Source organism: Saimiri boliviensis, chromosome 2 (assembly GCF_048565385.1).
Source record: "Saimiri boliviensis isolate mSaiBol1 chromosome 2, mSaiBol1.pri, whole genome shotgun sequence".
In the NCBI taxonomy this organism is placed as follows: domain Eukaryota; kingdom Metazoa; phylum Chordata; class Mammalia; order Primates; family Cebidae; genus Saimiri; species Saimiri boliviensis.
Window position 1 is genome coordinate 65,197,681 of NC_133450.1, and position 26,513 is coordinate 65,224,193.

The 26,513-nt window shown below is 46.9% G+C and overlaps 1 protein-coding gene across 6 annotated transcripts in view; it reads left to right on the forward strand.

Annotated features, from left to right (window-relative positions):
* The window catches only part of TTC7B (tetratricopeptide repeat domain 7B), a 269,079-nt gene that overhangs the window by 190,588 nt on the left and 51,978 nt on the right, over positions 1-26,513 (forward strand). For 2 of the 6 annotated variants that reach the window (XM_039469191.2, XM_039469192.2), the window contains 4 exons: positions 599-715; positions 8,838-8,935; positions 16,370-16,420; positions 25,713-25,853. In XM_039469191.2, the coding sequence (XP_039325125.1) occupies positions 599-715; positions 8,838-8,935; positions 16,370-16,420; positions 25,713-25,853 (407 nt within the window). Of the gene's footprint in view, positions 1-598; positions 716-8,837; positions 8,936-13,898; positions 14,064-16,369; positions 16,421-25,712; positions 25,854-26,513 lie in introns of all 6 variants that reach the window. The other 4 variants (XM_039469193.2, XM_039469194.2, XM_039469190.2 and 1 more) reach the window with 3 other exon arrangements.

Genomic DNA, 26,513 nt, shown 5'->3' on the forward strand with positions numbered 1-26,513 from the left:
GGGTGAAGCAGTTGATCATAACAAAAATAGGGAAAAAAGACCTAAGTGATCACCGAACGAGCCCTAGGCCCTCAGTAGCAGGGCTGGGGAGATGCAGGATCCACGGGCCCATGCCGGAGGCTGCCCTTCTTTATGGGCCTTCCGCTCAGCCTTTCAAAGCTCACAGGATTGTGAGCATCATTGTGGAGGGTTATCTGTAGATATTTATATCAACTGAGTCATGTCTCCTGTGTAATTCTGTAAACAAACCAAGGTTTGCTTTTAATGAGTTTTTGAGGTTTCACAGATAAATTGGTTTGGTTCTAAAAAAGCATGCTCTTGATACATTCCCTGTGTTCTGAATAAAATTGGCCACTCTGGTGCTTTCAGCCCGACCGCAGGGAGTCATGTCCTGCTTGCATCTGCCTTTGTGTGAGACCTATGCAAAGCAACACCTTGAGCCAGTTCTGGAATCCCGCTTCGCTTGGGCCACGCATGTGGATGTTCCCCTTCTGAAATGAGTATCGTTGCGTCTGCGGCTAAGCCCACCACTTGTCTTGATGAGATGGGGACTCTGTGGCTTGAGCTGTGGTGGTTTCTCTCTGTCTCTCCACTGCAGACTACTGTTTTCCAAAGTGAAGTTGGAGTCGCTCTGCCGGGGCCCGGATGAGGCGCTCCTGACTTGTAAGCACATGCTGCAGATATGGAAATCCTGCTACAACCTCACCAACCCCAGGTAAGAGGCCAGCAGGGCCTGCTTTGCTTGGCTTTTGCATGGGTCCCTGCCTATCAGGGCCCTCTCTGACTGGCATTTAGCAGGCATTCACTCTGTCACCCCTGTGTACCTCCAGGCCCCCACAAGTGGCAGATCATGGTGGTGGAGCTTCACACTCCTTTTTAAGGGCTGTTTTCCCAGTGGCTGATGAAGCCTCCAGATCCTGGGATTCTTTAGCTTTCACCGCCATAGTGACCCACTGGGCTCAATGCACAATGGAGCTTTATCCAGTTTCTCTCTACCACTTATTTACCTAACAACTTTGACAAGTCATAAGTCTTATCTTTCTGGTAATTTATGTATAGACCAGTCACTTATGTGTTCCAGATGGGGTTTCTGCCACAATAGTTAAAAGACCTACACAGGAAACAGACCGAATACTACTAAGAAGAGAAGTGGCTATTGGCATGATAAAATATCATTGTGGAAAAGTTAAAATCATGACTCATACAACTGTAAAATCAACACAGGTCAAAGATTTTATTTACCTTATTAACTAATGCAGGAACCAGAAAAATGTTAAGACTTATTCACAGAAGAGTTGAGAACAGATACACATAGGCAGGAGTGCTGAAATGATTTGCAAGTAGATACAAAAATAACATCCTATAAGACGATGAAAGATACTGTTTGCGGTTCTTCTTTTTTTTTTTTTTTTTTTTTCTGAGACGGAGTTTTCGCTCTTGTTACCCAGGCTGGAGTGCAATGGCGCGATCTCGGCTCACCGCAACCTCCGCCTCCTGGGCTCAGGCAATTCTCCTGCCTCAGCCTCCTGAGTAGCTGGGATTACAGGCACGCGCCACCATGCCCAGCTAATTTGTTTTTTGTATTTTTAGTAGAGATGGGGTTTCACCATGTTGACCAGGATGGTCTCGATCTCTCGACCTCGTGATCCACCCACCTCGGCCTCCCAAAGTGCTGGGATTACAGGCTTGAGCCACCGCGCCCGGCCCTGTTTGCGGTTCTTACTACAGGGCGACATCAACTCTCTCTCCCTCAAACAAAGTTCACTTGCCTCGTTACCAGTTTTCTGCAGGTGAATATCTACCCCTACGGTGCTGTCAGCAGCCCAGTCGGTGGGAAGTGAATCAGTGGTGCCTACCCCTTTAGAGTCAAATAATCCGGAAAAGGTCTGCTGGTCAACCCCCAGCATTCCGCAGACAAACACCCAATAGCCTATTTGCCCGTTTCCAAGTCTTGAACAGTTTTCCCTTGCGTGTGTTTAGATTACTAAGTGAAGGAAGTCATTTAATGAGAAGGAACACAGTGATTCAAGTGAATTCAACTGCTTATAACACTCAGGGTATTTTTCACCTTCATAGCAACGTGCCTGGGCAGTTTATATCATACTTCTAAGAGTCAGGAGCCTAAAAATGTGTCACCTAAAATGTAAATGAGTGCTAAGGGTGAGGCGGGCAGTGGGCTGGTGGCCGTGGTCTGCAGGGACCAGCAGGGAGGGAGGGCTACGAGGCACAGAACAGAGATGGTTCCCTGTGAAATTTCATTTTACGAAAGCTTCTGCAGTTAAAAAGAGATGTTCAAAGTCAGGACCCTGTTAAGGGGATGGACCCCCTGGAAACTGACAGACAGACCTGTGACCCCAGGCCCTGCAGGCAGCACACCTGGAATGCAGAGAGCTCTGCCTGGAAAGCAGTGTGCTGTCCAAGCCCTGCCCCGGCCACCCCCAGGCAGCCCGAGGCCCCCGCCGAGCTGCCAGTCCCCTTCCCAGGCACAGGAACGGCAGGGCACTGTGCTGCTGGGCGCATCCACCCTTCGCTTGGTGAAAGGTAATCATGAGACTAGCCTCTTCCCTTTTGTGGATATGTTCTCAAAATAAAGATCATTTTAATTTTTTAAAAATTCTACATTTCTAAGCCTGGAAGCAAAAATAGAAACTGTCCATATTTATCTCCCCCGAAAGCCCCCACTCCTGGCCTATGAAATCTTCAGGATTTGGGGGAGTCTTTGCCTACGAACCAGCTAGCAGGAGATGCTGCCCAGGCAGGTTGCCTCGGCCCCGGAGCTCATTCCTTTGCCTGTACCCCCTTTAGAAATGAAAAAATAAACCCATCAGCTTCATGTTGCCAATTTTCCCTCAGTTCTCCACACCTCTCCCACCTCCCCACATTTCCTCCCACTTAGCAACCAAGAATATTGAATGTGAGGAAAAAAAAAATAGCAGAATTGGAAAGCTTTTTAAAAATACTTAACCAAATGCCTGGGCTGTGGCCATACTTCCTCCGTTTCCTGAAGGTTCCTTCAGGGCCAGAGTGGGGGGACCCTGGCTCCAGGCAGTGTCTGGTGGGGACTGATGGATGAGGTAGGCAGCAGAGGCCCCACTGGTCACTCGCCATTCCCCCTCCAGCTCCCCACAAAGCCTTGAGGGAGGGGTGGTGTATCCAGCTGCCCTTATTAAGGAGTGTCCTGTCTGGTTCTTTAACTTGATTTTCTCTGGGATATAGATCAGTGTTTCTCCTGTGGCCCTTATCATTGTGTAAAGGTAGACATCCTCCCCAGTCTGCTCGGTAAGAGGTGACCCTGGCAGCGACTCAAGCCTGAAGGAAGGGCTGTGTCTTTCAGGGCATACCTGGCGGCCCTCGGAGTGAGGCCACTGTGGCTTCAGCTTCCGAGGGGCTGGGATCAGGGCATCCAGGGTTTTGGAGGAGGGTAGAATCACATGCACAAGCACCTAAGAATCAGGCCCTCTTTAAAATAAAACAAAATGAAAACTGAGCAGAAAGCATTTTGGCAGGCGGCATTTGGCTTCTCCCCGGAGCTGGTCTGTGCTGACTGCCCGGCTCAGGCACCCTGGCTTCTGAGCATGCTGGCTTGTCATGGGGCCCTCTGCTCTAGCTGCCAGTTTCCCGGTCTTCCCCACCCGCTTCCAGATCCACCCCAGGCTCTGCACAGGCCTCCGGGGCAGTAAGACGAGAAAGCCGTGGGCAGTAGCAGGGAGTGAGTGGCCAAACTGAGAACAGACCCTAGCTTCACATTCTCAGCAACCCGTTCCCTCTTCTCGATTTTTGCCTAAAGGGGAAAAAAAATTACACCAAGCTAGTCGCTAAACTGAGCGCTGGAAAACTTGCAAATAGCGTTCCACCTGCAGTTGGAGATGTGTCTCTTGCTGTGAGCAGAATGGTGGGTGGCATTCTCTTACATTTGGCGAGGTGTTTGTCATTTCAGAAGCCTGGATTCTATTTCCCTCAGTCTGCAGTTTTGCCTGCATTTAGGATAGAAATCTGTCTCATGCTTTGTCTCCTCTCTCTGGGTGAAGTGTAAGGCTCTCTCAGTCCTGGTGCATGTTGACTTGGCCACCCAGGACAGCGTGAATTCTGACCAGAATCTCACCACAAGGTCCCAGCCGGCTCCCTGAACTGAATCTCAGAGTATTTCAGCCAGGGATGATAATAACCACGTTTATTGAAACTTCTCTGTGCCAGCACTGTACTAGGCCATGGATGTGTTATCTTCAGTCCCTGCCTTAGCCTTGCAAGATAGCTACCGAGACTTCCCTTTTACAGAAAAGAAAATTGAAGCTAAAAGTGGCTAAAGAACTTGCCTAAGTTTTTCCAGTTGAATAAGTAGCAGAACAGTGATTCAGCCCCAGGCCTGGCTCGCATCAAAGCTCTCTCCACACTATGCGCGTCTCCTGAGCTGACAGCCGTTTCTTTTAATGTTCTTTTGTTAACTGCTTCCTTCCCCCTCTTGTCGCTGCTACTTGACCCTTCTCCATCATGCATCCATGAGTTGACATCTCCAGAGGATCCAAAGTCCTAATTCAGTTACCGGCCAACAAATAGCATTTAAACACACACATAGTCACGTACCCTTTTTTTGGCTCTAACCTCAGTTAGGAGTCAGAGATCCCATGTCATCCTCACAGTCAGCAGCATTTGGGCGGAGCTTTTCTTTTTATAAAGCGTATCCTCATTCCATCTTTGAAGCAGCCCTATAAAATGGGCAAAGGTCGTGTGATCTCATAACCATTTTACTGATGAGATAATTGAGGCTCCAGGATATCAGGAACTTACCTTGATTCTTCTAATCCAGGCCTATGAGGCCCGGAGAGAAACGAGAGCTCCTCTCCCGTCTGCCTCTGCTCTGGCTTCCTAGCCGAGGCCCTTCTCTTAGGTGCAGTACTTACTGTGTGCCAGGCACCGTTCCAGGAGCTGGGAAGAGGCACAGCTGAGACAGGAGCTCCAGGCTTCTGCCTCCCAGCCCACCCCGCCGCCACCAGATCACTTCTGTTTAACCTCTGTGTGGCTGTGGCAGATAGAGCATTTCCAAGAGAGGCTTCCAATATCCAGTATAACTTTAACTCCCGTTACAATTTCCTCTGATTTTTCAGTCACAATAGGGAACAGAAATCCCTGCATGTGCACATCAGTGCGTGTGGAGCACCTCCTGCTTACTTACCGTGGATTTGGGGGTCCTTCTCCCTCAGCTAGCATCACTCACCGGGAGTAGTTTCTCTCCCTTCCCGCCTCCCTCTTTGAGAAGTGCTCCTGGCAGCCTAAGGGCCCAGCAGAGAAGAGGTGAGGCGACAGGGCTATGAGGAGGAAGTGGGTGGTTCACAGAAGTGCCCAGGCACATGTGTTCCAGAGGGAGATGGGAAGGTGACTTTCCAGCTTACCGGAGAGACTGGCCAGAGTGAGAAAGTTAGGGAGACTCAGGGTTGGCCAAGGCCTCTCTTTGCCTCTTGTCCCATATTCTAGGGGTCAAGTGCAAATCTTGATCGGTGAACACTCTGCACCATGTAAAAGAAGAACTAAAAATTGCTTCAGGCATCCAGTACAATTCTCAGTCACAACTACCGAATTATTTTTATTATTATTATTATTTTTTTTTTTTGAGACGTCTCACTCTGTCGCCCAGGCTGGAGTGCAATGGCATGATCATAGCTCACTGCAGCCTGTCTCCAGGCTCAAGCCATCCTCTTGCCTCAGCCTCTCAGATAGCTGGGATCACCAGTGCACGCCACCATGCCTGGCTTACTTTTTTATTTTCAATAGAGGTGAGGTCTTGCTATGTTGCGCAGGCTGATCTTGAACTCCTGAGCTCTAGCGATCCTTCTGCCTCAGCCTCCCAAAGTGCTGAGATTACAGGCATGAGCCACTGTGCCCAGCCCTCATTATTTTTAGAGAGAAAACGTTCAATGTGGAAACAAAAGCATCTCTATTTTTTTTTTTTTTTTTTTTTTTTTTCTGAGATGGAGTTTCGCTCTTCCTACCCAGGCTGGAGTGCAGTGGCGCGATCTCGGCTCACCACAACCTCCGCCTCCTGAGTTCAGGCAATTCTCCTGCCTCAGCCTCCTGAGTAGCTGGGATTACAGGCACGCACCACCATGCCCAGCTAATTTTTTGTATTTTTAGTAGAGACGGGGTTTCACCATGTTGACCGGGATAGTCTCGATCTCTTGACCTCGCGATCCACCCGCCTCGGCCTCCCAAAGTACTGGGATTACAAGCTTGAGCCACCGCGCCCGGCCAAGCATCTCTATTTTGAATAGTTAATTGTTGCTTATACACTGTTTTCAAAAGGAACTAGGGAAGACACACTAAGGTTGTGTCTGAATGCAGTGTCCCAGCGGGTGGAGGGAACGTGGATCCTGTGCCAGTGTCCGTGGGTGAGGTTCACAATTCAGATGCTGGTTTTGTTTGGAGGTTCTAAATTTTACATCAGCTTCCCCATACTTCCTACAGTTGCACCAGAAGTCTAGGGATAAGTTGGCTGCAAGAATTGGCTGGCCATATTAACCTCAGATGTGTGTTGTAGGTACGTGGGTTTTTGTTGTTGTTGTTTTTGTGACAAAGTCTCACTCATGTCCCCCAGACTGGAGTGCAATGGCACGATCTTGGCTCACAGCAAACTCCGCCTCCCAGGTTCAAGCGATTCTCGTGCCTCAGCCTCCCGAGTAGCTTGGATTACAGGTGCATGCCACCATGCCCAGCTAATTTTTGTATTTTTAGTTGAGACGGGGTTTCACCATGTTGACCAGGCTGGTTTTGAACTCCTGACCTCAGGTGATCCACCTGCCTCGGCCTCCCAAAGTGCTGGGATTACAGGCGTGAGCCACTGCGTCTAGCCCCCTGGCATGTACCTAGAAGTTGTAAATCTTCGGAATGCTCCATCTATGTGATCTTATTTCATCCTCACACAGTTCTGGATAGGCCAACCATCCTGATCTTCATCTGACCAGGGAAGTCAGTGAGCACAGGGAAAGCTGCCTTGCCCAAACTGGCCTCCTCGTAGTGACATCACTGAAACATGGTGAGATGGGAGGCCTGGGCGATGATAATGTCTGAAACAAACCTCAGATTTGGTCCACCAAAAACCCAGGCCAATCCTTCCTTTGCAATGCCAGTACCTCATGGCGTGTCTTGGAATCCTGAAGGTGATGAATAATATGTCATCGTTCCACTGTATTTTGAGACAAATCTTGAGAAAAACTCCTAAGTGGAGAGCCATTGCAATAGTCAGATAATGTGCACTGAGTGGTACTTATGTGAAAATGCTACCTGGACAGGCCCATGCTGGAAATAGTCTGCTGTGACTAATGAACATTTGCATGCACTTTTATGTCGTCTTCTACTCAGAGGCATTTATTGTTTCTCAGTTATGGAAACAATTAAAAGAGCAGTTTGCAGAAAAACATGGCTGGGATGATGTAATAAGTAGAGGCTGACAGATAGTCTGTCCTGAAGGAAGTTTCCTTCTGCTTCCTGTGGCTTTCTCTAATGTAGTTAGAGAAATCACTGGATGTGGAAATTGCAGCCTGTAAACTGCATTAAGTTTCATGCCAAATCTTGTTTGTACTGCTTTAGCAACAGCTGCAGAAAGGAAGGAAATTGTGTCCCTTTATTGTAGAATGTGAACTTCTTCACAACAAAAAAACTCACTCTTAAAGCCCCCAGATTGGAAAAGAAAACAGATTCAAAGAAAAGCATTGAAGATTCAAACCTCAGGAGACAGATGTGATTCTTTTTGGAACTGTTTTGATAGCATATCACGATACAGGAAAAAAGCAATCGTGTTTACTTACAAGCTTCCTAGAATTTAAAAAAGAAATGTATATTAGCTGAGATCCCTTAACCATTTCTCTCCCAGCTAGGCCCGACGTGGTCTCTTGTGTGACATTGCCAGATGAACAGCCAAGCCTGTTTAGTAGGCACAAGCTGGAGAGGGGACTCAATAGAGATGGGCAGTGCAGGAAGCTGGTGGGAGTGGTGGTATGGAGGCTGCCACCAAAACCCCTCTGTGTTCTCTCCCGGTCCCACATGTCCCTAGCAGCCAGCCTTCTCCAGCTAGGAACGCTAGACAGTGCTTGTACACCAGCAGGGAAGTTAACCACACGACGTAGCCCAAAGGCCCACATTCTAGGGATCCTGATCAGGCCTACATTCTGGGGACCCCTGATCAGGCCTACATTCTGGGGACCCCGTACATTCTGGGGAACCTGTTGAGGCCATGTCTGTGATCACAATGGGAAAAGGGGGCCAGGGGTTCTTGAATTCAGCAACTGCACCTTAAAACCATCTGAGGAGCTCTGAAAAATGTTGATCACCCCAGGAGTTTTGATTGTTTGGTCCACAGTGGGACCCAGGCGTCCCATCTGTTTTTTAGAGATGCCCTGGGTGATTTTCCCATGCAGCCCAGGTTTAGAAGCACAGGAGTGGAGCATTGGTTCATGAAGATAACTCTTCATGGAAGGCGTGTTCACGGACTCACTCTCTTAAGACTTCACTTTCTAAGGTTGCTAATGCCAATCAGTTCCCCCCCATAAGGTGGATAAAAAACATAGCTTGATGTTTTCATTTTTGTGTCTTCTAATGACACAAAAGAGGCCGAAATTAGCCAGGATCTTGGGTGTGGTTTACGCTGTGTTTGTGGTATTGAGCACTGAAAGGAACCCAGCCCAGGCCAAGCCAGGAAGCAGGATGCCTCCTTCATAAGAAAGCTGCTGAAGAACATAAAAAATGGGCCAAAGGTATACATTGCCCTTTAGGAATCAGTATTGGTGTCCTCGCTTTCCTTCCCTCCTACCACCTTGCAGGTGACTGACATTTATAGCTGTGTTTTGCAGTGATTCTGGACGTGGGAGCAGCCTCTTAGATAGAACCATTGCTGACAGACGACAGCTTAATACAATTACTTTGCCAGACTTCAGCGATCCCGAGACAGGTGAGAATAAAAAGCCAGAGGGGACAAAATGGTATCACGGAGAATGTGGGGGCCTGGGACCGCGTGCCATGGGATGAGACTGCTCGGGCTGGGGTTGGAGAAATTTCTCACGCAGATAGTTTAAACACTCAATTGAGGTTCATTTTCTGCAGTGTCTTTTTCAAGTGTTTGTTCCCGGTGGGGACAGTCATAGGATTTGCCCAGCCCAGTGCTTTGAAATCGATTTCCCCCTTTGCTCTTGGAACTTAAAATTTGAAACTAAAACAAGGTGGTTTCTGTCCCTATCAGGTTTTCCCTCTGCTTCCCGATGTCTCCCTCTCTCTTTGGGTTTTAGAACTCGCTGAAATCACTGTTCACTTTCTAATCGGTTGCACCCGTAAACACACATATACCTAACACAAGATCCCGCAGAGTGGCAGGTGGGTTCCCCTGTCCCCATGTGGAGGCCTGAGGCACTTCCTGGCTATGAGCAAATCTGCACACCTCATTGTGTGTGTGTTCCACATTAGCCTAAGTACAGGGGACTGAGTCCATCTGTGCAGACCCCACAGTGGTGACACGGGCGAAGTGTCCCTTACCCGAAAGGCCCAGGACCAGAAGTGTGTTGGGTTTGGGAATATTTGCATAAACATAATGAGATATCCTGGGATTGGACGTAAGTCTAAGCACAAAGTCCATTTATGTTTCATATCCACCTCTACACATAGCCTAATTGTAGGTAATTTTATACAATATTTTAAAGAACTTTGTTCATGATGAGACAGAGTTTTGCTTGCATTTTGACTGTGGCCTATCACATGAAATCAGGTGTGGAATTTTCCGCTTGTGTCATATCAGCACCCAGAAACATCTGGATTTTAGAGCATTTCAGATTTTGGATTTTCAGATCAGGGATGTTCAGCCTGGACCAACGATTCAGTGGTAATCTGGGTGACTTGACAGACCCACAAAACATACAAGTTCACTCTTCTTTGAGCCTTAAAAATCATTCTAGCGCTTCATTTGGAACCTCCTCCTGTTCCTTCTCCCCCACCCACAGGGGACCGTGTACAGCTTAATCTCTGTCTGGGTATGCCTGGTCTTTTATGGGCTGGCTGCCTGAAAGGGACCACGAGGTTTTTTTCTTGTCCTTGTGCCACATCCCAGCTCCTGCCAGAACCCTTCCAAAGAAAGCCGCGAGCAGCCCTGAGTCCCACACTGCCACAGCTTGTCCCCTGGAAAAACCTATCTAGGTGGGATGAGAGCGACAGGGCCTTTGGGAGCCAGATGTGATGTTCACACCAGGCCCCCCGCCTCAGCTGCCTCACAGGCTGCATTTCTGCCCTAGGCTCCCTTCTACCAAATTTAAAGCTAGCTTGAGAAGTCAGATCCAAAGGTCTTGCGGCTCCTGGGTCCATAGATTTTTAGGCGCTGGAAGCAGTACAAATTGAAAAATTGGTACAGTTTAACCTGGCTTGCAGCCACTGCTTAAAATGTGGACTAACTGAACCATAGGGAAACTCACCCCCTGGAGTGACCTGACCACCCCCACCCCAGACAGGTTAGCAGTCATTGGTGGGCTTAGACTGCACACCAGGCAGAGACCCTGGCTGGAATAGCACAGCAGAGTTCTTCCTCGTCCCAGTTCCTGCCAGAGAGACCTGTCTAGGCCCCGTCATTGTGGGAAAGAGGTCAGGCGGTCAGGACTAGCCACTGCAAAGTGAGGCACACAGGGAGAGAAGAGGAAGTGAAACTCACTATATAGCACTGGCAGCAATTTCCGCTGATTCAAAGTAGCTGCTGTGGCTACCCAGCGCTGTCTTCCCCCTTTTCTCCCTCCTAATTACCCTGTGAGAACAGCCACACTAAATTCAGACCCCCTTGCTTCCAGCTGGCTTGGACCTGAATTACCCTGGAGGTCCCAAGACTTTAATTGAGAACAGATAGCGTCAGAGAATGAATGAGGTCCTTGTTATTCATTCTTCCCGTTGCCCCTTGGGACATTTCCCCTAGTGTGGTCTAGAGTCTCCCATCTCTCTCAGATGCCACAGTGTTTAGGGGAGGTGTGTGTGTGTGCCACAGTCTGGGGTGCCACTGTTCCCGGGTTGGGCCCGGCCCCCCGGTCTTCCTCCTCCCTCTCTGCTTAGTGGTACTGATAGAGCCACTCTCTCTGGTGGGGCACCCATTCATTTCCGGAGAGCCTAGGTGTCTGGAGTCAGGACTGCGGGCTCCTGTGCCCTTCCTCAACAACAAAGGGAAGCCACAGCCTCCCAGACACTGCCACAGACGGTTTCATTCTTGTGTCATCCACGAGAGTCCCTCTGAGACTCCTGCTACCCCGCGCTTCCCCCATCCCTCCCCAGGCAGCTACAGAATACTGATTTGCACGTTATCAATTTAACCAAGAGACCAGGAAATCAGAAAAATGGAAAGCCATTTTAGGAGGCCTTTTCATACTCGTAAATGAGGGGTAAAACATTCTGAAATGACAGTGTAAATCAAAGAAACTTACACATTAGGAAGGCTTGCTTAGAAATGAAAAAAATGACTCCATCTTGATTAATAAAGCCCGGTTGCCTATGACTCAGCTCATGGTACTGTCACAGAAGGGGCAGACGCTGTCGTTCACACACCTGTGTGGAGAGCCTGCCTTGCAAACCACCCACAGGTTGTTTATTTCTCTCAGCTTGATTTGATTTTAAGAGGAAATACATTTACATAATTCAAAAGCTAAAAGCTAATTCACAAGGTGCTGTAGAGAAGTGTTGCTTCCATCCCTGCCCCTCCATTTTATCTGTTCCTACAGAAAATCACATTTATCAGCGTTTTGTTTGCCCTTCCAGTATTTTTTCACACAAACAAGCATATATATCATTTCCTCTGCCCCTTTACATAAACGACCACACACTATATATGCTTTTGAGTACCTGCCATTTTGCACTTCACAGCGTATCTGAAGATGCCTGCATACCCACCCGTGGAGAATTTCCTTATTATTTTTTACAGCCATATAGTATTCCATGACCCATGGATTTTACATTCTGGATTCTTACCCACCCAGCATGACCACAGTCATTTTTCTTCCCTTTGCCTTTACACAGTTTTCGGTTCATGTGCTAAAGGAGCCGGCTAATTTTGCATACCCACTGCAGCCCTGCTCATCTCGAAAAGCAACTGGGCTATAGAGGAAAAGAGAAAAGGATCTTATCCGAGGTCAGAATGACTCCCAGTGAAACAGAAGTGACCCCGAGATCAAATGTGGCCCGGGAGAACCCAGCCCTGGCGGGTGGCATCTCCTCATCGCCATGCCCGACACTTAACTGCTTTTCTAAATCCCCTTTAAAGGGCACAGGCGTCCGACACCAGCAGAGCCCCGCGGTGTTGGCCTCCGTGAGGGAGCACAGCCACAGCCATGGTGAACTTCCACCGTGGAGCGCCTGCCAGCCCCTGGGCCCAGGCCCAGGGTCACCCGCTGTGCAGACAGATTCCTCTGCCAGGACACTAGTCCTCTTGGATCGGTTTGGTTTTGTTTTCCCCCAGAACCACATTTCTTCTTCTTCTTTTTTTTTTTTTTTAATTTCTATTATGGAAAATTTTCTAATACATCAAAACAGAGATGCTAATATTCCCATTACCCACCAGCGAGTTTTAGCAATCAGCATTCTCCTTTCACCTCTCTCCCGTCCCACGCCTGCTTCTCCTAGAGTATTTTAAGGCAAGTCCTCAATATCCTATTTTGCCTGTTAGGAGTTCAGGATATATGTCTAACTGATAAGAACTTAAAAATATATAACTACACTACTATTATTATATATCCTGGGTCCGTATGGAGTGCAGCCTCAGTGTTCGTGATTTTGGAACTGGTTGCTTAACTAGAATACGGTTTCCTACCTCTGAAATTGTCCATATGCAGAGATGGATGTGGAACAACATGAGGAGTCACCCACGTCCATAAGCTTTGAACTGGCCGAGTCCACTGTAGCCAATAGAGTGGAATTCTGTTTTATTAAGCAGACGTGCCAAACTAAAATAGCCCCATACAGAACATGAGTTCCCCTCAGGTATCACCTCGGGCGTCCCTTCCTCCCGCCTCTGCCATCTCATAGGCCCCAGCCAGTGAAAGAGGACTCAAATAGAGTGACAGTCTTTACTTTGAAGCTCTGAGTCATTGTCTTTTATTTGGAATAAGTTGGTAGTTCCTTAAATAGAGAATGGAAAAAAATTATTTTATTCCTTTGCCTTTAAAACAGAATATAGGGTAAGGGGATTTATGTTTGATAACTGGTAGATATCACCAAATACCTATCCAAAGTAAAGTTAGTCTTTTCACTTGAAATTCTGATCCGTTTTGTTTGGGAAATTTCCTCATTGGAGCTGCAGTGGTCTTCCCGTTGGGACGTGTTCCTCCAGCTGTTAGACATGTAGGCGGCTGCACTGACTTTTTTCCCCGAGTGCCCAACCAGCCCACTCAACCATAGACCACCCCAGAAGGCTTAGCGCCCCCTGTCATCATGCTGGGACCACCACATAGTGTTGCAACTCAGTACTCTGCACCTTGGAAAACCTTATTTTCAAGTAAACTGTATATAAGTGCTTCTCATAAAAAACAAATCTATGTAAAGTCAAGTTCTAACCCTTTCCAGTTGAAAAGCAAATTGTTTCCTCTCGAATGTTCTGGATATTGTAGGCCAAAGATGTATTATTTTCAGTGGATCACACTGCTGAATCTGTGCCCAGGTAAACCTTGAGTTATTTTTATTCCATGGTGGTGTTGCAGACCAACTAAATAACCAGTGGAAAAACAAATTTGTTTTCTTCGAAAAGCACTTGTATTCTATTGTCAAGTAGAGGAATGATTGTGTTATTACATGACCTCATTTTCTTTGCAGCTTATGTGAGTATATTAAAAGCTAGTTTATTTTTTCTTTGTGTTTCTAAAGTTTTTTTTTTGCCTTTATCCTTTTTTTCTCTTTCACTTTTTTAGTGTCAGATTCCTCCTCCTCCTCCTCTCCTCTTTCAAGAACCGAATCTCCTCTCCACCTGTTTGTGTCTTCTCATCTTCATTCTCATCCCAAACCTGATACCTTTGTGTGGCCCCCTGCGGCTCATTCATTCAGTGATGCAGGTCCCCGCCGGGAACCCTCTCTCTGTAAACATGGTTTTTCCTTTCTTGTTAGACCTACTTCATTTGCCTGTTTTACTTTCTGATAATCTTCCTAACTGATAAGCTGGAGAGGAAACTTCATCAGAGTTGCCAGAGAGAAATCTTGCTCATTTGAAAATCCAAAAGCTGTTTGGGGCAGAAGGAAACCTGAGATTCAGACATTAGAGCCCAAGTTCCAGCCTTCTCTTTGAAAAGTAAAGGAGACCTTCTGGGCAGGAAAGATGGAAGCTTTGCTAGAATATTGCCTCTAATTCTTGGGTCCTTCCATGCTTTCCTGGAGTTTGATATAAATGCATAAAAATTAATCCTATTAAAGAAAAGGCAAATTACAACATTTCGCAAGTAAGAATTTAATCCTTAAAACTCCTGTTTTCAATTTAGAAATGAATCCAACCAGTGTGTAATCATCAAGCCTGTATTCTAAAGATCATGGCCACAGCACTTTCAATATGTGGTTCTCAAACTTTACCGTGTATTAAAATCACACAGAGAAGTTTTAAAGCAGCCGATCCCCTGGTCCCCACCCCCAACTTGATATTCGCTGGGCCTGAGGTGGGGCCCGGGAATCTGGATTTATAAATTGCTCCCCTGTGAGTCCAGTGCCTGTGGATTTTAGACCACATTTTGAGAAACAGTGCTATAAACTGTTTTCCATTTGCAGTGAAGGAAAAGGTAGGGTTTGTGCTGTGAAACTGTGCAGAAAATTTGAACAGTATTTTAGTCTAATCTTGCTTTTAAATAACACAGAAATTTTGAAAGTCAGCTTTAGGAAGTTCCAGAACCTGTCCATGAACAGCAACGACAACAGGAAAGATCCCTGTGTGAAAGCGAACGCTGGTTGGTAAAACTCTTAAATGGGACCTAAATCTGAATCTGACCCAGGGAGTCCATTCTTGTTTTCTTTCGCTCATTTATTTAATGTTCACTGCCAGCACTGCCAGAAAATTTAATCTCTGTATCTATGAATGACAAGGGCTCATCTTTGTTCCACATGCCCAGTTATATGCTGAACAAAAGCTCTTAAGGGGAAACTGCTGCCAGAAAGAACCGCTTTCTCTAATGTGCGCATCTTTCAGATGGCTCACCCGCTGTGTTCAGCTCACACACAGAAAGCTGGGGCAGAAATGAGATTACCATTTAAAATAAACCATCCACGCTGAGAAACCCGCTGACCGTACTTATCTGCATATTAAGTGTTCTGAACTTTGCTTCCCTGGGAATGGCCCTTTTATGAAGTGGAAGATGAAGATATTGTTTAAACGCTGTGTATGTTGTTTTTAATGCACTTCTTAAAATAGACATTTTCCCTTAATACAATGCCTACCGGCAATTGCCAACTTCGATTTTTCCAGAAAAATTCTTTATGTTGACTTTTGTTGAGTTAATTGTCTTAAGATGGGATCTTCCTGTTCTAGAACAACATGGTATGTTCCCACTGTCCCGTCCACTCTTTTCTGCACAACAGACCCACCTGCCAATATCTTTCATGTTGCATCCTGGGAGCCCTGTGCTCCTGCAAGCCTTTGAAGATTGAAGTCCCGATTCTTCCAGTGAGGCACTTTGTGTCTGATTAATCAGTGACTTGCTGGTGTGATGAGCACCCACTGGGCTTTCTGCTCAATGGAGTATGTCCTGGGCAGGCTCAGTTGTTTATTCTTGATAAGCTGAAGTCATCTTTCCATCCTCAGGGAGTGTCTAGCCAGTGACCAGGTATTTAGCTCTCCAGAATCCACCCCTTCCAATAGAGTCAGCATTTAGTTAGAGAGGGGAAAACATACTGATAAACATCGAATTTCCTTATTAAAATTGTAATGAATTTAAGTCCCAACTTTTCCGTTGGGACCTGAAGTTTTATGAATTTCTCCCTCCCACCCTTTGACTTCATAGAAAGGAAAACTAGCCCAACCTTATAAACCACTGGAATCATGATTAGGGTTAATGTGTGGAAAGACCTGAAACCTGCTGGTTTGATTATTTTTCCCTTCCCTTTGGAATGTGTTTTGTTTCCAGAGCAGGAAACAAAACACATTGCATGAATCGGTCAGCTTTCATGTGCTGGGTGAACATTTAAATGGATGGGGAATGCCCAGTTGGCCTTTCTTTGGTTTAAAAAAAAAAAAAAATTGTTAGTGGAAAAACATGTGTCACTCTTGAATGGAAATATGATTCTAGATAGCCAGACTTACAGTTGGAAGGTTATTGGAACTCCTTTCGCTTTTTCAGCCTTAATTTTGATTTTTCAAATGTTTCGTTTCTTGGTTTTAATTTTCGGTTTGATCTGTTGTTCCAAGGCAACCCTCCAGAAGCATACTTTCATGGTTTTCCTTCCCTTTTTTCAGTTAGTAAGTAGTTTACCAATCTATTAACCCTTCCGAGGGCCTCCAGAGTCACACTCCTCCCACCATGGAATGTGCATTGTGGTTATTGAGTGCTGGGAATGCTGAGATGACGTGGACCCCTCTGCCACCTGCCTGCCCACTTTGCCACCTGGAGCTTGTCCCTCCTGAGATCCTAATGCTCTTCAGTGCAGCTTGGGTTTATATATGAGGAGGCAGTATTGATCTGAGGACTACAAAATAAGGCATTGCAGGGAAAAGGCCCAGCTCGGGGTGTGCAGTGGGTGGATGAGAAGCACTCCTGCCACTGATTGGAAGCATGAGACGCCCTGCCTTTCCAAGGCGGGTGGCCAGTACATTTTAGGGAGAGAGAACCAGTTGGATCTTGACATTTCTGTAATTAATGCAATTATTATTGCTGCATAGGAGAGCAATTCTAACTGTTAATTTTTCTAAAAAAGATCAGATATCATAAAACTTAAAACTGTATCTACCAAAATTGAAAGGAATTGCTCAATTCCTTGGATGTGGAATCAGTGCTTTTTTTTGCTTTTTTCTTTTTGAGACAGGTCTCATTCAGTAGATCAGGATGGAGTAAAATAACACGATTACAGGTCACTGCAGCCTGGATCTCCAGGGCTCAAGCGATCCTCCCACGTTGGCCTCTTGAGCAGCTGGGACACCAGGCACTCGCCATCACATCCAGCTAATATTTTAATTTTTAGCAGAGGGGAGGCCTCACTGTGTTGCCCAGGCTGGTTTCCAACTCCAGGGCTCAAGTGATCATCCCACCTCGGGCTTCCAGAGTGCTGGGATTACAGGCATGAGCCACCACGCCCACCCTATCAGTGCTTTTGGTGGTGTTTGTCATTCATGAATTGTCACATTTTCCAAAGGATGTTTCTTAGAGCACTGATCTCTTTGGTCAGATATATTTGGACAATACTCAGTCTCCTGCCTAGTGCTTCCTAGTTCACCTTAATCACATTAAATATTCTGAGAAGTCCTGCACTTTAAAAAATTCAAGACTTTCTTGACTTTGACCCAGTGTTCCCGAGCTAACTTAATCATTTTTTCCACCCTAGGAAATCAGTGTTCCATGGATTGCATTTGGGGAAATGCTGGTGGATATGGGGATCCAGTGCATTTGAATGACCTGAGCCTTTAGCTTATGGCAAATACTGGCCCCCACCCTTAAGAGTTGATTCCACCCTCTGAAATCCAGCTCAGCCTAGATGTGCCTTTATTTCTGACCTAAAAACAGCCCATAATAGAAAAGAGGTATGTGTTGGTGTTGTCATCACACGTTAGGTGCTTCATTAAAGAGATTTCCCTGCCAGGTTTCTTGCACCATCAAGGGCCAGCTCTGGAGAGTCACCCCGGCAACTCACCGAGTCTCCCTCAGCCTCGTTTCCTCATCTGTAAAAATGTGAATTTCATAGTTATTCTAATCACACATGCCCTTATGGTCTGGCAGTCATGGATACTGGTTTTAAGGACCAGTCAACTGCCTTCCACCTGAGTTACATGCTGGGCAGCTAGGACCAGAAGAGTGGGGGTGGCTGAGCAGGATTTGAACGAGCCAGCAGGGCTCTCTGCAGGCTGCTCGTCACTCCTTAGCGGACCCTGGGCGCTCCCATCCAGGTGTCCTAGCAGTTGTCTTTTTGGAGAAAAATCTGTGTGATGTTTTATTCCCCTCTCCAAGAATGCGCTAAAATCAAGATTACCGACTTGAGCTCTTGGCTCCGTTTTCCCTATCATTGATTCTAGTGAAGTTGCTGCTCTCTTTAGCAATAAGTCACCGGGAGAAGAAAGTTAACACATTAATGAAAGAGCATATCTATAATAAGTCTGAGAAAGGAATTCAAGGGAGTAGTGACATTTTTCTCTTTCCATTAAGACTAGCATTTTATTGAGTTGCGTTTTCTAACGCTCAAGAATGTCTATCATGATCAGGAAGTGACTAGCCAACAAGGAGGTTTATTTTAGTCTCTGTTCCTGCTTAATAGAATAAAGTAGCTTTAAAAGAAATCCGTGCATATATGAGACCCTCCCTCCGTGATGACCCTACCATTTTTGAGGGGTGGTACTTTTTAAAATTCAGCCCTAATGTATAACCTTTTTTTGCTATTTTAATTAAACTAAAATTAATGTAACATAATTCTCATTAATTAGTTCTGTAGCATCTTTCTTTAAACAAGATTGAGTGGAATGATAGGAGACTGACAGGTCAGCAGTAAGCGCCACTCAGGTTGAAGTTGGGGCGTGTGCGTTCAGAATTAGAATGTCCCAACCTGGGAGGCTTCCCCAGGACTCTAGCAGTCAAAGACACCTAGAGGCTCAGAGAGCCTTCCCCAGGCAGAAGGGCACTTCCGTCTGGAGCCGTGGCCTCATGAATATGCATCAGGGAGGGTTTAGGTGGAGATGGAAGCATCTGCCCAATGTAGTCCTCCAGAAGGTACTGTCTCTAGCCCAGAGCCACCGGCGGCAGCTAGCTCTGACAGCTGGCACCTTCCTGCATGTGTGTGAACGGCTTCCCTCCATGCTTTCCCTGTGACCGCCTGGCCCTGCCAATGCCTGCCAGCAGCATGCTGCGCCAGCCCCGCATGCCCACCGGTGACGACATGTCCCCGGCTCTCCCTGCCTTACTGGGGTCCCTCCCTGAAGCTTCCCTGGAAAGAGCTTTCCCCTTCAGGAAAAGACACATGCTGTCAAGTTTAAAGGGTGCTTGATACTCTGTTAAAGTCAATGGGAAACTGTGACCTGAGGCTATGACTCTTAATCCTTTTTTCACTTGGTGAAAAAGGGAAGTGTCCGCTAGAATCGTGACCAAGGTGATTTATTTATCAGAGAAGCCCACAGCAGGAGCCCTCATGGTTGGTGGGACCGGGTGTGGGCAACGGCCCCGCCCCTGCTGTCACACTGGGGACACATGGGGTGAAGGCCGTTCCCAGGGAAACAGCAGATGGAAAGCAGAGCTGTGGCAGTGCTGTGCAAGGAGCCACCACCTGGAGTCGCCTCCTCAGAAAGCAGGACTACCCTACAGCAAAGATGGGAACTGTCTTAACTCCTGGGCGCCAGGGGGATGAGGGGACAGCAGTTATGTGTTTTTAAAAGGTATGGAGAAATATGGCTGCTTTGAGGGTGGAAGAGAGAGTGGACCCTCACGCCTCTTCCTCTCCCTTCAAGAAATAAGAGACAGCCATCACTAGCTCCCCCGCCTCCTCCCCATCCTCAACCCCCAGGACATTCTGGTTCTTCGAGCACAGGTGACACACGGAGACAGAAGGGCACAGAGCTGCCAGCAGTCTGCAGTGTTGGACTGATTTCCAAGCCCTATCTTGAGAAACAGAATGTTTTTTTCCTGCTAAAAAATGAAAATGTTAAGGCAGAGCTAGCTGACAGAATGCTGAGTCATTCAGATTGCTGCTTAATACTCAGGGTCTTGAAGAGCTGGAGCTGCTGCTCTTTCTTAATTGTTTTGGGGGCACACCTTCCAAGAGCTGGAAGCTGAATAAGTTGACAGGTAATTCGGAATCACTTCAGGATCAAGGGAAAACAGGTACAGAGATACGTTAGCAGCGGGTGACTTCTGCGTGCCCACAACTGCAGTGGCTCAGCTACTTGTCAGAAAAGTGTGGGCAGGGCAGGTGTCTGCCGCTGCAGCAGTAGGCAGAAAGAATGTGGGTGCCAAACAGAGATGGGGGTTGGGGTGCGGCCACGTGCCGTCCTTCTCCCACGTTCACACCCATGAGGCATGGCGTGAGCTCTCCAGGGCTGGGAAGCAAGGAGCTGCCCCGAATCCTGCCAGCCTCATGTGAGGTGGTCTGCTGACGTCTTTCTCTTGGTAGAGGATGTTTTTCACACATCACGTAATGTGACTGTCCATTGTTTCTGGCACTGGAATGCTTGCCAAGTCACCGGGTGGGCAGATTCCATCTGTGATCCAGCTCATCTGTGTGCTGTGAGGAAAGAGGGAAGGGAAGGGGTCCTTCAGACTGCAGCCACTTACCTGAGGCCATCGGATAGTTAGATGGAGAGCTGGAATATAATATATACTAGCTATTTGGCAACGCTGCATGTGAAAAATACAGTGATATGAAGTATAACTAAGCCACTTAATTTATCAGTTATGCATTATTTTATGTGTGTATGTATGTATGTATTTTTTGAGATAGAATCTCACTCTGTCACCCAGGCTGGAATGTAGTGGTGCCTTCTCAGCTTACTGCAGACTCCACCTCCTGGGTTCAAGCAGTTCTCCTGCCTCAGCCTCCTAAGTAGCTGGGATTACAGGCACCCACCACCACACCCAGCTAATTTTTTAATATTTTTAATAGAGACAGGGTTTCACCATGTTGGCCAGGCTGCTCTTGAACTCCTGACCTCAAGTGATCCACCCATCCAGCGTCCCAAAGTGCTAGGATTGCAGGCGTGACCCACCACTCCCAGCCTGTGCCTTTTCTTAACAGAATTAATGGCTCTGGGATCCCTTTGGATGATGAACTTTGGTGGAATAGGACTCACATGTAATTGCCACAGCTGAGGTCTTTGTGAAATTCACCATAGGTGTCACATGCATTAGAAAAAGGTCATTTTTTGGAAAAACTTCACCTGCAAGGGCAATTTGAGCTCACCCTCCCCAGTGTCCTACTTGTGGCAGGCAGGGTTTCTTAACAGCCTTCAGTGTATGATAGGAGCATGGGTCAGAAAACCCTAGGAGGGGTTCAGAGCTTGGGCTCGGTGCCCTGAGGTCAGTGGCCTTGGTTCCTCTTGATTCCTGGTCCTCTTGGCCCGTGGGGAAATGCCTTCCCACCACAGTTCTGGGTCCTTGGCTGCCTTTCCCCACACATGGTGATGGAGAGGGGAGCCCAGAAGGAAACCCTGGATGTGGGGATCAGAATGTTCTTCAAGTGGCACTTTGCCTCTGTATCAGGTGTCCAAGATAGCATTTTCTGTTGAGGATCTAGGTGGGAAGGCAAGGAAAGCCTTTGGCTTGAGGAAATGCAGATGGCCTCAGCTCCAGGACGTCGCATGCCCCTGCACCATTCAGGTTGTTAGACCAGCTGGATTTCAGAGCAAGCTCTCACCTGCCTGCATCAGCCCTCGGTACCATGGGTCTTGCAGTGGCTTTTCAGAGCCCCTGTGTCCTGTGACTGAGTGGGAGAGGTGCATTGTCTCCTAGATGGATCGCGGCAGCTGGGGTGCAGCACACAGCCCTGAGGGTTGGGGCGGTGGCAGGACCTCTTGAAGCCAGGTGGCAGGTGAGCGATGTGCCACAGCCCAGGTGCTCTCCCTGGCTCACCTGTTGAACCTGATTATTTGGAAACTTATTTCTGCAGAGTCTTGGATTTGAAATTGGAAATATGTCCTAATTCTAACTTCTGATTCCGTTTTCAAGCCTAAGTTTGCCCATTTCTACCTTAATAGTGCTGTCATCTGATATATAATGTGAGAATACATTTGCCATGGTGAAAAAGAAAGAGGTTCTTTAAAAATATGCTGGTTAGAGCCAGTGTTTCCAGCTGTTTACCTGCGTAAGTCAAAATCCAGTGTCTGTATAGGCACTTAGCATTTCAGTTCTATGAAACAATAAAATACAGGGTTTTTGTTGTTTTTGTTTGTTTGTTTGTTTGCTTTTGAGATAGAATCTCACTATTTTCGCCCAGGCTGGAGTGCAATGGCAATCTCAGCTCACTGCAACTTCTACATCCAGGGTTCAAGCAATTCTCCTGCCTCAGCCATCTGAGTGGCTGTGATTACAGGTGCATGCCACCACATCCAGCTAATTTTTGTACTTTTAGTAGAGACAGGGTTTCACCGTGTTGATCAGGCTGGTCTCTAACTCCTGACCTCAGGTGATCCACCCGCCTTGACCTCCCAAAGTGTTGGGATTGCAGGCTCCAGCCACCGTGCCCCACCTGCTTGGTTTGTTTCTTAACCAGCTGTATCCATTCTGATTAAAGTGATGTTTATCCTTCCCCTTCCCCCAGTACTAATTCAATGAAAGACTTTCATTTGTTGTGTTATTTTCAGAAATAGTAGATGCCAACTTACGTAATTTCACTCTTGTTAGTCATCTGCTATTATCCTGCGAGTGCCCTAATATTCATCCCTGGTTCAGAACGTGAAGGCTCTCTGCCTTTGCGAAATGTGTGTACCAAGAAATTGACTAGGAAGAAAAACATTATTTCTAATAAACCTGTTATCCTTCTCTGTATTTTAATTTTACATTAGAGAAGGGAAACGTCTGTGTTTAATTGGAACCATGTGTCACTGTCATTTTTAGTCCGGATTGTTGGAAGTGATGAGACCACACTGCAGCGCCCTTTGAGTGGGTGAGGGTTCTGGCCTCTGAGCCATTGTTGTGGGGAAGAGTAGAGCACACAGACGTGCATTCAGAAGAGGGGACCGCCCTGTTCCGAATTTCAGACAGTGACATGTCTATTGACAGCACTCCTTCATTCACCGCACACTCATTTACCTAATACCTAGTATGGGTCTGGTATTGTTAGTCCTTGGAAATATCTAGACTGAGGACATAGTTCCCGTCTTCTAGACCCACATGGTCTAATAAGGGAGACAGTTGCATTAACTTTAATATATGTGGTCTGTGTATTGTTAGTGACAACCACATAGAAGCACCAAGGAACAGAAGGTCTCACTTACTGTAGGGAGAAGCGGAGGGCTCACAGCAGCCTTCCTGTAGGAGGTGGCATCAGAGCTGAACTTAGAGGACTGATTTGGAATCAGACTAGTGTTCTGAGTTCTGGTTGCAGATTAGTACATATAAAGTGCCAGTTGCAGGGCCGGAAACACGGTATGTTCTCTGAAACTGACAATCTTCACTGCTGTCATCATTGTTGCTGTCATCATCATTATCTGCCAGACCTTATTCATAGTATAATATTTTATGCTAGGAATTAATTTAGTTGTGTTTAAATATTACAGAGAAGAAACATGGGCAGTAGTTCTGATTATTTATTTGTGGATCAAACAAAACAGTTAATCCAAAAAGCAAAATTAGCCCCTCCAAAAGTCACAAATTTTTGCAGCAAAAGATTCACAGAACGTGGAAAAAACTTATGCCGTGTTTCCAGAGCAATAATTTATTGTTGTTATTTTTTGATTAATAAGTGAACATTTTAAACATGTCTTTTATTTCTAATGTAAATATTACTAGATATAATTCATATAAACCATCTCATTAGGTCTTCAATGATTTTTTAGAGTCTGAAGAGATTCTGAGACCAAAAGATCTGAGAAAACCCTGTTCTAGAGAACAAGATCTTCTGGGAACTCCGTTCCCCAGGTCACCCCTGAGCTGCAGGGAAGCAGGAGAGCTCAGGCCGCCTGGCCCATGCACGGGCTTTTTTTGACCAGAATTAGTAACACTCGCTTCCTGCCTCTCCAGGTGAGTGGTTCTCAGTCTTAGCCGCACATTGGAATCACCTGGGGTGATTAACAAAGGTGCCAGTCCTCACCCTTAGACTGAGTGCTGTGGCTGGTTGGGATAGAGCTATGACATCATGAGTTTTTAAACCCCAAATGATTCTGATGTGACGTTAAGGTTGAGAACCACTGTTCCAGCCAACGAGAAGGTAGCCAGCTTGGTAATGGCACAACAGGGCAACGACAGCCTCTAGATTACTTGTTTAACTATGATTGCTACTAAAAATCTCAGGGAAACGACATCAAGTCCTTGTTATCCAAGTTAACATATCACTTTCCATAAAAAGGTGACAAGAAATTTCGACAGCAGTTTAATAGCAGCATTTTGCTATTTAGATTTTTAAAAAATAGTAGTTAGACATAGTTTTCCTAAACAAGGACAGATTCTCAGCCACACTTCCTAAGTTGTCCCGTGATAATGCCATCAGTCAGACTCTGAACTCAGCCTCTGAGTTCCGTACCGTGCAGCAGGACTTGCTCGGCCTTTCCAGAGGCTGCTCTCCTCTCGGTCATCCTTGTGGGAACCGTTAGCCCACTCTGATTTCCATCCGCCAAAGCCCCACCAAAGGATTCGGGTGCGTTTAGAGGCATCCACGTTATCACTATATTGGAGCAATGAAAACGTGTTATGGATGACCCGTCTATTGCCATGAATACTCTTAAAATTTATAAATGATGGGTGCACTCCAAAGCGCAACTGAAATTATTTTTATGTTCACAATTTTGTATTAGTGAGAATATAACTCCATTTATTTTATAGTCAGCATTTATCTTTATATATGATTACTAGTTTAAACTTTATGATGAGTTGGTAGTTAGCACGCTCTGTGTTGGAATGTTTCTCTCCATACTAAACTTTCCGATGAAGTGCAGATTTAAGAATGATGCACTGTTAATAGGAATATGAACAGTTTCAAGTTGAAACAACTGAGAATCCTGCTCTCAATTCTGAAGCCATCCCTCCAAGAGTGAATGTTGGAAAGAGGTGGGAAGCAGGCCTCTGTTGAAGGAGGAGGTCTCCAATCCTCAGGACCTCTGAGGGGTCAACGTGAAGAGAAATGAGTTTTGCATTTTGACTTGTGCACTGCATCTATCCCTTGACTAGTGAACATGCTCAGTGGACCCCTCTCTTTAGCCTTTCAGGACAGCCGGTCTTACAGAATAATTAGGCAGGCGCATATTCTGAGCCCCAGGAGTCTTTGCTACAAACCCATCCCATCCCATCCCCTGCTAGTTTAGCATGCGCCTTAAGGAGTGACTTCTGCTTATACATGGGGCAGAAGTGTGCTTTTTCTGCAGTTTTTAAGTCAATACCCTAGAATATGGTTCTAAGCCGGGGGTGTAGCCCACCTCCCCAAGGCCAGGCTTGAATGAAATGGGAATGGGAAGTTGCTGGGTTTGTCCTGAGAATGGCCAGCACATCTACTCCAAATGCTCCCCAGAAGGCAAATCTACTCCTCCCCCCACCCCAATTTAGTTTCCAGGTTTAGGCCCTTACAGGGGTGTTTGTAATGTCCCTTTGTCATTTTCGCACACTAGAATCATCACAGCTGTATATCTAGCTATCCCCCCTCATTTCCCAGCACTCACACTGTGCTAGGCTGAGCTCCTGGAGGGGCACTTAGCATAGCATGTGCTCTGTTTGTTGAGAAAAAGATGAGCTAAAGCCAAGGGATGGGAACTAAGGCCCCAGGCCACGATTGCCCACATTTCTTTGTGGACAGTAAATCTTAGAAACATCCTGGGGGAAGGGGTGTGTGTGTTCCGCACTTGTCTGTAGGAAGGGGTGGGTTGGTTGGGTCTGTTCTTTCGCTCCTGATAGAGTCTTCTCAAAAACCTCTCACAGGCTCAGTCCATGCCACATCAGTAGCGGCCTCAAGAGTGGAGCAGGCACTGTCAGAAGTGGCTTCGTCTCTGCAGAGCAGCGCCCCTAAGCAGGGCCCGCTACACCCCTGGATGACACTGGCACAGATCTGGCTCCACGCAGGTACCACTCCGCCCCTGCCCACCACCCGCTGCTGTGCCAGAGCCTGGGCGCTTGCCTGTTTAGCCCACGCCCCTCATCAGGAGAGATCAAAGCTTCAGCAGTCATGCAGCGAAACGTTACTACTTCTTTGCTGGAACCACGAGTGGCTCTGAATCCCCTGATCCCTCTCCCCTGCCTCAGTGCCCTGGCACAGAGCTGGCATCTAGGAAATTTTTCTGGATTTGACTCTAAGGATTCTTGGGGAGTTTGCCATGTGGGATACAGGGTTTGTACTGTAGAGGTGCCAGAGAGCTGTGCCCCAGACAGTCTTTGTGAGCAACCTGGAGTCGCAGCTGTACCAGCTGGGTAGGGCATCAGTTTCCAATTATGTGTGATGGGCTTAGGAATAGCACCTGTCTCCCAGGGTTGATGAGTGCAATGCCAGGCACATCTTGGCAGTGAAGTCTTGGAGTCCCTGAGAGAGGGCCAGGAGGTGTTAAAGACACAGATGTCTTTATAAAGCCGGCGAAGGGGCTGTGTGTTTGGTGCCCCTATGTGACCTATGCTCCTCTGCCCCTCTCTGATGGCTCTCCCTGTGATTTTATAGACAGCAGCAGCCTCTGACCTGAAGACTGGCCTGGGAGACGGGCATGAGCACCCGTTCCCCAGTTCCTAGGGCAC